The 12,665-nt window shown below is 39.2% G+C and overlaps 1 protein-coding gene across 42 annotated transcripts in view; it reads left to right on the top strand.

Moving 5' to 3' along the window:
• Nucleotides 1-12,665, top strand: part of LOC127964887 (NACHT, LRR and PYD domains-containing protein 12) — a 397,699-nt gene that overhangs the window by 190,602 nt on the left and 194,432 nt on the right. For 33 of the 42 annotated variants that reach the window (XM_052565342.1, XM_052565357.1, XM_052565359.1 and 30 more), the window contains one exon: nt 8,713-8,741. The exons of 7 other annotated variants lie outside the window; for them this stretch is intronic. In XM_052565342.1, coding sequence (XP_052421302.1) covers nt 8,713-8,741 — 29 coding nt within the window. Of the gene's footprint in view, nt 1-8,712; nt 8,887-12,665 lie in introns of all 42 variants that reach the window. 2 more of the 42 variants (XM_052565374.1, XM_052565371.1) reach the window with 1 other exon arrangement.

The following is a 12,665-nucleotide window of genomic DNA, read 5'->3' as shown; positions in this document are numbered from 1 at the left end:
GAGGCATCTGATTTAAATCACAGAAGCTTTATTGGAAGTTTAAGATGATATATTTTAAAGTAATAGGTCATTTAAAGATAATAAAATAATAAATCGTTGCAAACCTACCTCAATCTGATATTCCAAACTGGCGCCTTGTGCTCATTGGATGAAAATAGGGTATAGTACTGTTAAATAACAGTGTCAAATTGTTGTTGATCGACCACGCATCCCGAAGTGAACAAGTCTTCCCATAATGCATTGTAAAAAAAAGCAAAATGCTGTTATTACATGGAAACAGCAATTTGCTGTTAAATTTCCATGTAAATTTACAGGAATTTTTTACAGTGCAGAGGCGACAGCGGCAAGGAACCGAAACTCCATCGGTGACAGAATGGAGAAAAAAACCTTTGGAGAAACCAGGCTCAGTTGGGGGGCCAGTTCTCCTCTGACCAGACGAAACCAGTAGTTCAATTCCAGGCTGCAGCAAAGTCAGATTGTGCAGAAGAATCATCTGTTTCCTGTGGTCTTGTCCTGGTGGTCCTCTGAGACAAGGTCTTTACAGGGGATCTGTATCTGGGGCTCTAGTTGTCCTGGTCTTCGCTGTCTTTCTGGGCAGTAGAAGTCCTTTCTAGGTGCTGATCCACCATCTGGTCTGGATACGTACTGGATCCGGGCGACTGCAGTGACCCTCTGATCTGGATACAGACTGAATCTGGTGGCCACGGTGACCTCGGAACAAGAGAGAAACAGACAAATATTAGCGTAGATGCCATTCTTCTAATGATGTAGCAAGTACATAGGGTGTTATGTGAAGTGTTTCCGGTTCCGGTTTACCTAATTAATGCAGCCTAAAAATCATTTAACGGATTTGGATATTAAAAGCATATTATTATGTTATGTGTATGCCAGGTTAAAGAGATGGGTCTTTAATCTAGATTTAAACTGCAAGAGTGTGTCTGCCTCCCGAACAATGTTAGGTAGGTTATTCCAGAGTTTAGGCGCCAAATAGGAAAAGGATCTGCCGCCCGCAGTTGATTTTGATATTCTAGGTATTATCAAATTGCCTGAGTTTTGAGAACGTAGCGGACGTAGAGGAGTATAATGTAAAAGGAGCTCATTCAAATACTGAGGTGCTAAACCATTCAGGGTTTTATAAGTAATAAGTAATATTTTAAAATCTATACGATGTTTGATAGGGAGCCAGTGCAGTGTGGACAGGACCGGGCTAATATGGTCATACTTCCTATTTCTAGTAAGAACTCTTGCTGCTGCATTTTGGACTAGCTGTAGTTTGTTTACTAAGTGTGCAGAACAACCACCCAATAAAGCATTACAATAGTCTAACCTTGAAGTCATAAATGCATGGATTAACATTTCTGCATTTGACATTGAAAGCATAGGCCGTAATTTAGATATATTTTTGAGATGGAAAAATGCAGTTTTACAAATGCTAGAAACGTGGCTTTCTAAGGAAAGATTGCGATCAAGTAGCACACCTAGGTTCCTAACTGATGACGAAGAATTCACAGAGCAACCATCAAGTCTTAGAGAGTGTTCTAGGTTATTACAAGCAGAGTTTTTAGGCCCTATAATTAACACCTCTGTTTTTTCTGAATTTAGCAGTAATAAATTACTCGTCATCCAATTTTTTATATTGACTATGCATTCCATTAGTTTTTCAAATTGGTGTGTTTCACCGGCTGCGAGGAAATATAGAGCTGAGTATCATCAGCATAACAGTGAAAGCTAACACCATGTTTCCTGATGATATCTCCCAAGGGTAACATATAAAGCGTGAAGAGTAGCGGCCCTAGTACTGAGCCTTGAGGTACTCAATACTGCACTTGTGATCGATATGATACATCTTCATTCACTGCTACGAACTGATGGCGGTCATATAAGTACGATTTAAACCATGCTAATGCACTTCCACTGATGCCAACAAAGTGTTCAAGTCTATGCAAAAGAATGCTGTGGTCAATTGTGTCAAACGCAGCACTAAGATCCAATAAAACTAATAGAGAGATACACCCACGATCAGATGATAAAAGCAGATCATTTGTAACTCTAAGGAGAGCAGTCTCAGTACTATGATACGGTCTAAATCCTGACTGGAAATCCTCACATATACCATTTTTTCTAAGAAGGAATATAATTGTGAGAATACCACCTTTTCTAGTATCTTGGACAGAAAAGGGAGATTCGAGATTAGTCTATAATTAACAAGTTCTTTGGGGTCAAGTTGTGTTTTTTTTATGAGAGGCTTAATAACAGCCAGTTTGAAGGTTTTGGGGACATATCCTAATGACAATGAGGAATTAATAATAGTCAGAAGAGGATCTATGACTCTGGAAGCACCTCTTTTAGGAGCTTAGATGGTATAGGGTCTAACATACATGTTGTTGGTTTAGATGATTTAACAAGTTTATACAATTCTTCCTCTCCTATAGAGAAATCCTGAAAACGTTGTTATAAATTGAAGCAACACCTCCACCTTTGCCCTTTAGATGCGGCTCAAGTTTATAACATAAAATAATGTAATCATCAGGTTTTAGTCAGGTTTCTGTCAAACAGAGTACATTTATATTATGATCAGTGATCATATTATTTACAAAAAGTGTTTTCGTAGAAAGGGATCTGATATTCAATAAGCCAAGCTTTATCATTTGTTTATCCATATTGCTTCTGTTTTTTATTTGTTGAACCTCAATTAAATTTTTAATCTTAACTTGGTTTGGACATTTTTTTTATTTTCTAGTTCGGGGAACAGACACAGTCTCTATAGTGTGATATCTAGGTGAAAAAGTCTCTATGTGCTGAGAATTAACTGACCTCTGTGACGGGAGGCAGCTAGCAGACGGTCGGTTTAGCCAGTCTGTCTGCTTCCTGACCTGGGCCCCAGTTAGTCAAGTATAAACACTAAGACTATTTGCCATATTTTTAGAGAGAAGAGTGGCGCCACCCCAGGGGGGATGAAGACCATCTCTTTTAATCAGGTCAGGGCTGCCCCAAAAGCTCGTCCAATTGTCTATAAAACCTATGTTATTCTGTGGGCACCACTTAGACATCCAGCCATTGAGTGATGACAATCTGCTATGCATCTCATCACCACGGTAAGCAGGGAGGGGACCAGAGCATATTACAGTGTCTGACATCGTGCTTGCAAGTTCACACGCCTCTTTAATGTTATTTTTTGTGATCTCCAACTGGCGAAGTCGAACATCATTAGCACCGGCATGAATAACAATATTACTGTATTTACCTTTAGCATTAGCCGGCACTTTTAAATTTGCTAAGATGTCAGGCGCTCTGGCTCCCGGTAAACATTTGACTATGGTGGCTGGTGTCTCTATATTCACGTTCCGTACAATAGAATCACCAATAGCTAGAGCACTTTCATCAATGTTTTGATCGGAACAGAAGAGCAGTGTTTTCACCCACGACTACGCTGCCTCACCGTCCGCCAGTTGCCCTGCTGCAGGGGCTCTGCTGGAACCGAACAATGTACAGGAATCCCTGAGCTAGACACATCCAAAGCCGTATCTAGAGCCCTAACATTTTTACTGTCCTCAATTAAAGTTTGGATGCGTGTCTCTAATTCTGAAATCTTCTCTGTCAGCCTAACTATTTCCCTGCATTTATGTGAATCCCTCATCAGCGACAGAGATAAATAAACTGTACATGTGACAAGAGATGCAGATAACAATAGCAGGAGAAGCCATTACTCACCGTGCTTGATTAAATATTCTTACTGTGGTTGTTTGATGAACTTGTGAAAAACACTTTAAAAAACAGAGAGTGATAGTAAGATAAAGATTCTAGAGAAAAAAATAAATAAAAACAGCTACACGGGGCTACAATTTGCTACAGAAGGCCACCAGGAAGTAGAGAAAACACTGTCCAACAGCGACACCTGCAGGCAGGGAGATCTGGGCGCGATGGTTCGCCGCTGGACTGCCAGTCTCCAGCTCCGCCTTGGCGCGTTAAGGCCCTGTCTCCGCCTCCAGCCTCCGAGCCCTGGACTCCTCCTCGGTCCTTCGACCCAGCGGCTCCACCTTGGCTCTTAGCTCCCTCATCTCCACTGTAGCCTAGCATCCCACCTGCTCCACCTGGCTCCCTCGTCCCTCCGGCTCCACCTTGGTCAGTCGTCGACCATCCGCCGCCTTGGGACTCCACTCCTCTGGTTCCACCTCGTCACTCCATCCCTCCGGCTCTGTCAGGCTCCTCCTTCCCTCTGGTTCAACCTCCATCCTCAGTCGCTCCGGCTCCACAGCGGTCTTCCAGGACCCCGCCTCCACCTTGGTCGCCTGAGCCTTCTGCTCCACCTAGGCCCTCCGGATCCTCGATGTCACCCTGGCTCTGCGGCTGTACTGCTCCATCTTGGGCTCCTCACCCACCGGTGCAGTCTCCGCCTGTCGGCCCCCTGGTGTTGTCGACCCCTCCTTCACCATGGCTCCTCCTTCCGTTGACTCCACCATGGATCTCCGTCCTGGATGGTCTCTGGTGGACCATCTAGCTCTTCCTGCTCCTGTTTCCTCCCTGGCTTCTCCCTCCGTCGTCTCCTCCCTGGCTCCTTCCTCCGTGGTCCCTGTCTGCTGGCCCCCTCCTGGGAGTCTGTCCTCAACCGGGAACCTCCTCCCAAGTTCCCACCCACGCCTCCCTCTGTTGATTCTACGGTGCGAGGACGCACCTACCAGGAGGGGGAGTACTGTTACATACCTGGACTCATTTAGTGTGTTTTTGCCCCTGTGACCCAGTTTCTGTCTTCCGTATTTGGTTTGATTAGTTCCCAGGTGTGTCTATTCTATTCCCCATGTGTTCCATCTCCCTGTTAATTTAGTCATGCCATCCACCTGTGTTTCCCCAATTATCCCTTGTACATAAGCCTTGTCCTTTCAGTTGTTTTGTCGGGTCTCCTTGCTACTTACGTGTGTCTTCCTCTGTGATCCATGTTTGGATAATGCCTATGTTGGATATAATAAAGTCTTACATCGTTTATTCCTCTGCTCCATGTTCCTTCCGGCAGCGTAAACTGTAACAAAATGTTTTTCATTAAACTTTATATTTATCAAATCCTAAAAACAAGTGCATCATCATTCCCACACAAAATATGAAGCAGCAAAAATTTTTACAACATTAAAGGGGGGGGGGGGGGGGGGTGAAATGCTTGTTTTCACTCAATATCCTGTTAATCTTGAGTACCTATAGAGTAGTACTGCACCCTTCATAACTCCAAAAAGTTATATAAAGTTATTTTTTATTATATTTATAAGAGAAAGATAGTCTGTACCGATTTTTCCCGGAAAAACACGAGCGCCTAGAGGTGTGACGTGTGGGCGGAGCTAAAGAATCACGAGCGCGAGTAGGCTTTTGCGTTGAGAGCGTTTGGAAGCTGTGACACAGATCCAGAGGCTGAAATTTAACAAGAGCAGCATCAGCAACGACGTCTCTATGTGGTATGTACTGAAACTGCATATATTTGCTTAGCGGTTTTGGAAAATGACTAAGTTCCACTTTATGTCGTCTTTTTTTTTTTTTTTTTTTCAAGCTGTACATGTGGAAAGTGCAGTTTGATGACAACATCGCATGTTGTTTACTTGATGTGCTCAAGCTGCTTCAAATATCTCTGTGTTGTTAACTTAGCTATCGGTAGCTAAGTTAACAACACAGAGATATTTGAAGCAGTTTTACTCACCGCATGCAGTTCCAACACACGATCGTGACCCTTTTTCGTTGCGACTGCATTATCCTTAAGAAATAAACGATATGCAAATCCGGCGTCAAACTGGGCCTTGTTTGTAAAACAAGCATCTTCGAAATGCAGGGAACAAACAAAAACACTTGCACAAATCCGTTGATGCTCTGTAAAAATAAACTCCATCCACAGGTCCCTTAATGCTGTTTCTCTTTTGGTAATCTGTGCAGGGTTGTCTTGCCCTGGCAACCAAAAACACACTTCTTTTGTGACTTTTAGCAACGCTCTTGCTCTGATCAGTGAATCACTCTGATCAGTGAAATGTTTGTGCTCAGCCTCGCTATACGGGAGCGTGCGCTCTTCCAGCAGAAGTGCCTTAGGACTCATATAAGGAAATTCCACTCCATCTAACGTCACACAGAGCCATACTGGAAAAAAACTTTCCGAAACTTGTGACAAACTGAAAGAGGTTTTTTTGGAACAAAAATACTCCTTCAAACGTACAACTTAATTTTTGAAACTTTGTCCATGTTTAGCATGGGAATCCAACTCTTTAACAGTGTAAAAAACTCAGTATGCATGAAAAAAACTCTTTAACAGTGTAAAAAACTCAGTATGCACCCCCCCCCCCCCCCCTTTATTAACAATCAGAAATGTTTCTTGAGGAACCTTTTTTTTTGTATCGGTAACAATATTTCACACTATTTCTTTGATTTTATTTTACTTAATTTTGATCTTATAAATTCAGTCTTGATGAGCAGAAGATGGTTATTTAAAAATCATTAATAATTGTAATGTTTCCAAACTTTTGGCAGGTACTTTAATAATAATAACAATTATATATAATTCACTATAATATATTATAGTACTTTATTATAATATATTATTATATTGTTGTCATGATTATTAAATGCTGATTTTTATTTTTTACAGGACAATATGAATTTTTACAATGTAAGATATATCTTTTAATGTGCTAAAATATATATTTTTAATAATGAATGTTGGGGGCGTGGCTTGGGGTGTAGTCAGATTTTCCTTCTTTTTTGTCTCTAGTTGATCACATGCTTGTATTTGGTTAAAATTCCTGACAGTGTAATAAATAATTATTTTTTTCTTTCTGAATGAGGCTTTAAATGATTTATGATCATGTTTTTTTTCTTTGACATTTTAACCCCTTTCTAGGCACCTCCTTTTTTGGCATGGAGACAGAAATGACATACCCAAAATAAAAAGGTTTCTGCTCATGATTCTTTCTGACTAGATACATATTCAACATATTTTCACAAAGCTGACACTTTAAAGTTTACTGTTAAGGAATCAGAATCACTCAGACTGTTATGATAATAGAGATATATAAGCTCAAACATAAAAACCAAAATAAAAATATTAAAAACATATTTTTTAAATGTATTTAAAAAATGTGTTGATGTAAGATATGAGTTTAGAAATAGAGTGTAGCTAAAGCCACAAGTTTTTCAAAACTTCATTAGAAATTTCATAATCTAATCTGTAAAACTGTGAATTTAATGAAATATTTTCTAAGGCCATGTCATGTGTGTTTTTTAGAGAAGGCAAATCAGATTGATTTATGGCCCTTGTCATCCCTGTAAGATCTCACATGTAAACTCTTCTGTGAATTTTGTATGTGTGTTGGCTTTGCAAAACTCACCGATTCTTGTATTGTTCTCACCAAACGAGTCTTTCACACCTCCGCCAGGTACGACACATTATCCGCATTATTCTTTTATCATTATTCTTTTGTTTTTATTCCACCTTTATTAGCATTGTTTGTGGTTTTTCAGGCTTTACAAAGCAACAAAGCAGCAATCTCACTTCAGTCTCTCTTTGCATTTAGCCCTTATTTATCAAAAGTCTTAATATAAAAATACAACAAAACATTTTCTTACGACATTGACGTGAATTATTGAGACAAAAATGCATTATGAAGAAGAAAAGCACCTGCTATTAGTAGCATCGGAGCTAACGTTAGCATCAAGCTACATCAGACAATTTATGAAATTATTAGTACACTTTTATACAAAACTCACTTTAAACCCCGATCGAGTGTTTATAATAACTTCCTTTAGTGATCAGGGGTGGAATTTGGTCGTTTACTATTGTAAAAATATGTTATTTGTAGCATTTTTGATCGCTGCACAAGTTAGCATTTCCCATGTAAATTTTTTTGTATATTTTATAAAATGCCCCAGATCTCAAGAAAATCTCATACCAAGCTTTTCTATCGTAATCGTGGGTTTATTATTCGGATATTTCGTGTATACAGAGGTGTTTCAGTGTTGTTGTGAACAGATATGAACCAGGAACTGTTCACGAACCATGTGACACGATCTGACGCTGTCCGGTTTTGGGACTGTCAGATTGACAACCCAAAGGTCCAATCAGAGTCTGTCTGGGTCACAGCTCGAGCACACGGAAGCAAACAAACAGAGACGACTCTGGCAGAGGCTATTTATCAGATCACGTAAATCAGTGGAAAATGAATAGAAATGACGATTCTGTCTGAAGAAATATGAAGTAAACATCAGTAAATATATCCATATATCTCCGCAGATATGCATCTTTGGTCTATAAATCCTTATTGACGCTGTTCAGTGAGTCTATGTGAACACAAATAAACAGCTGCTGACATGACTGAATATGAGTGAGTGGTGAATTTCTATTCAAAATGGGGCATAATACAGATTTATTATTTTGCACTCCTGACATAAATCACTAAATATCTGTCACTGCAACAATGTTGTATCAAAATATTGGTCAAATATCGAAGCTAGAGTCTTTAAACTTTCAATTGATGCACTGTTTGTCCAGATCAAGTAAGAGAGTGATGTTTAATGTGCTGTGAAAGTGAAACAATAATAAACTGGGGCTGTCGGCGATGTTTGCACGTGAAGGGGTTAAATCTCAGACCAGTGATTCATCACACATTGATTTCTACTTTCTATTTACTAATGGATTCACAGCTAAACAGATCTGATCTGAGAGAGTGAAGAGTGTGTCATTGTTCTCTACAGGTTGAGAGATTGTGGCATCACAGATGAAGGTTGTTCTGCTCTGGCTTCAGCTTTGAGATCAAACCCCTCACACCTGAGAGAACTAAATCTGTCTGGGAATAAACTAGGAGATTCAGGAGTTAAGTGTCTCTGTGCTGGACTGGAGGTTCCTCACTGTAAACTGGAGACACTGTGGTAAGATCATCTCTCTGAATGTCTCTTCAGTAAGATGTAAAGCTTGTAAAATGAATGATGGGGATCTATCCTTTAAGAACTTATTTACTGGTAATATTTCATATTTAAGAAGGCTAGTTGCAGTAACTTTTATAAATATTGTTGCAACTAGCTATTAAGGGGCCAAGCACTACATTAGCAAACCTCAGACCAACTGCAGGAATGAGTAATTAAAACCATTTTAAGATTATTTTAGTCAAAATGGCTGAAAAATCATGAATACAACCACTAGTAATATGATTAAATGGCTTATCTTGTTTGACCAACAGGTGGCACTGTAATAAAATCTGTAATAAAAAAGTTCTCTGTGAGGTGACAATGGCATGAATGACACAAAATCTATTACATTTTGTCAGCACAGTCTGAAGATGATTTGTCTCGATTTTGGTGAAAATTTTAAATAGTCTTTAGGAGTTTGAAAAAAGTATGTTTACAGCATAAATTGAAATGGCTGACAGGCGGTTCGTATTTGCTATGGGACAATTGTTGTCAGCATTAGCCAAGGAAAATTTTGAGACCAGTTTCATTGCATTAGTCTTATGCAAGCATGAGTTATTAACATTTTTGTAAATTATTTTTAAAACAATGCTTTATTACCGTTGACCAAAAGGCGGTTCTGTTACCAAATTGATGTGCCATGGTCAGTGTGAGGTAACAATGACACATACAAAATTTGGTGCAAATATGTCAAAAGTTTGCAGAGATACAGCCTCAGATGCATTTTCGCATTTTAACCAGCAAATTAATTGATGATCTAAACGAAAATCGTTGCTTTCATTGACACAAAATCCATAACTTTTTACAAGCTTGGTCTGAAGATGATCCAAGTCAAATTTGGTGAAAATTGGACTAACGGTCTAGGAGGAGCTCGAAAAAGTAAGTTTCAAAACGAATCAAAATGGCAGACAGGAGGATCAGCCAGTTATGTCAAAATTGGTATCAAAATTGGTTCTCAGAAGGATGCAAGGAATGTATGAACATCAGTCTCATTACAATATTATAATCTATACAAAAGTTATTAGCATTTTTGTAAATTGTGCCCAAGCATTTGGAGTGACATCAGGGCATGGTGCCGAATATGCATACCGATTTTCCCAATAACTGTCACGGCGCGTTAGAGACAGCGCCGTGGAAAGAACAGGGTCTGGGTCCAAGTTCAGGGAAAATTATTTTAATATGAACAAGAACAAAAAGGCCAACAAGGCAAAAACAAAACAAAGGCAGAAACGGTTCCAGCACAACAAGCTCGAAGTAACGATAGCACTAGAGAGACGGTTTACAAGTAACAACGAACCATTAAAATTCTCAAGTAACATTTAACACAGCCAGACAGAGTGGTGCGTGAGACAAGAATATATAGTCTGTGATAATGGGCAACAGCTGTGTGTGTGTGTGTGTGTAATTGTGTAATGATTGACCAGGTATTGCGGAGTGAAGGTAAATGAGTCCGGGAGCAAGGGAGAAACACAGGTGGAGCAACTAAAACAATAAAGAGGTAACAAGATAGGCGTGGTTATAAAATAGACAGGGGAGAGAGAGCACATGGCACCAATCAAACACAATACTCACAGAAGACAGTTACAGAAAGACTGGAGACTGTGACAATAACAAAGTCTAAGGCCGGGTTCATACCGCAAGCTGCAGCAGAGCAGAAGCAGCGCGTTAGCAGCAGGTAGGCAGAGCAGAAGCAGCTCGCGCCTATTTTGCTTTCACACCGGCAGCAGAGACAGCGCGCAACTGAACAGCGGATTTTGGTCAGAGTACTCTATTATGGGTACGTTCGCATTGCTTTATTTCCATTTAAAATACATTTAAATGAAAAGGCTTGGCAAGAAGCTTTTTTAAATAATAATTTCATTGTTACTTTTGTTGCGTCTTTGTTTTGCTGTCTTTGTTTTCCGTGCAGATAGAAGAAAGGCCATCGCGCTATATTTGTTAAGGAGACTATGAAAAAGACTCATACTTTGGGTTCATCCCATTAACCGACATAGGAGAGAACATGGTGCATATTACCATCTTGTCACTGGGTTTGTTTGCAATCAAATTTACCAAAGGACACCCTGAAAACCAATTCAGTAAACGGTTTTAAATTATGTGTATTGTAAAAGGTTCACAGCCTTGACTTCCTGCTCATCTTGAAATCAGCATTTACTTGTTTATTATATATGCATGTTTCACCTGCTTTTGTTATTTGTGTGCTTATGTGTAATTTAGAAATTGTAAATAAATGGTTCCAATTGAATCAATTTTGAATCAAATATTGAGTTGTTCGCTCGTGTGCCAGCGAAAGCGTCAAAAACACTATAAAGTTACTTACCATCTGCAATAAGAGCCGCTGCAACTTCATCCCATGCTTTTTCCTTCTCCTGCAAGTCTTTGTAAAGTACATTGTGTGGATCATAAAGAACTTGATATTTCTCAACTTCCACGATGAGACGAGTGTCGTTCATTATTGTCTTTCCAGGTGCACTCTGAAGACCACTGCCTGTGACACCACGTGCTGTTGTTTATGATTGTCAGCACGACATCCGTTCTTCTGCCACTATATAGGCCTAGTTATACGAATTACGACTACTACTAATAATAAATAAATCTCCAAGGCTAAACTAGCAATATAAATTAAAGTTGTTTTTGTATTTCGGCAAAAAAAGTTTCTTTTTTGGATAGAACTGTAAGTACTTTAACAGATTTTGTAAAAAAAATATATACACATAAAATAATAATAAAAATTATAATAAAAAAATAGAAAAATGTGATTTTAAATATCATACCTTATGTAATTTGCTAAGAACACAGTAGATATCATTAATGCAAATTTTGGGCAAAATTCCTTTTTCGTTTCAGTACATGTGTATTTTGGCCATGAACATTGTCACTTTATCTTCAATACATTTTTTTTTAATATTTTCTTTCCTAACATACTCCAGTTCTTGTTAAAACACCCTAGATGTGCTTTTTTTGTGCATTTAGAGCACTTTTTGTGTGAAATCATATTTATTTTGTCAATCAAATGTGTACTTTCACTTTAACTGAGCGTCAGCAGCGCAGCAAAAAATAGACCCAGCGCCAAAACGATCGCGGCACTGCTGCTTCTGCTCTGCTTCTGCTACGCTCTGCCGCGCAGCCTCTGTGTGCGGTGTGAATGCTCTCATCTGTTAACATAGGCACCGAAAAAAATACGCACTGCTTCTGCTCTGCTGCAGCTTGCTGTGTGAACCCGGCCAAAGCGTCCCTAAAATATAGCATTTTTTGCATGATATGGTTGGACTCTGCATGATGCACCAAATCTAAAGAGACCGATATTGTGATTTTTGGCAAAACTATTCATAAGTTATATCCAAAAATATGCATTTTCTTATCTCCTGACCACAAGGGGTCTGCGCTGAAGCACTGCAGGTAATTTTACATCATATTTATTATAACACTCAGCAAGTTTGTTCTCAATACGTCAAACCGTTGTGGACCTATAGCTTCACAACAATTTTTACATGCTTTTCATTGAATTCCTTTGTGCGTTATTCGAGAATGGAGGGATTAATCCATTTAAATTCCATAACTTTTTGTGAGCATGGTCTGAAGATGATCTGAGACAATATATGTGAGAAGCAGACAAACCTTTTAAGACTAGTTCGAAAAAGTAGGTTTTACGAACAATAAAAATATGGTGAAAAACGAAATCTTGCAATATTTGAAATTTGGTGTTCATTTTACTCGGCATGAGCCAAGAATTCAAAGGAAAA

The sequence above is a fragment of the Carassius gibelio genome, chromosome B9 (assembly GCF_023724105.1).
Source record: "Carassius gibelio isolate Cgi1373 ecotype wild population from Czech Republic chromosome B9, carGib1.2-hapl.c, whole genome shotgun sequence".
NCBI classification, from domain to species: Eukaryota; Metazoa; Chordata; class Actinopteri; order Cypriniformes; family Cyprinidae; genus Carassius; species Carassius gibelio.
This window is presented reverse-complemented; position numbering and strand designations above follow the sequence as displayed.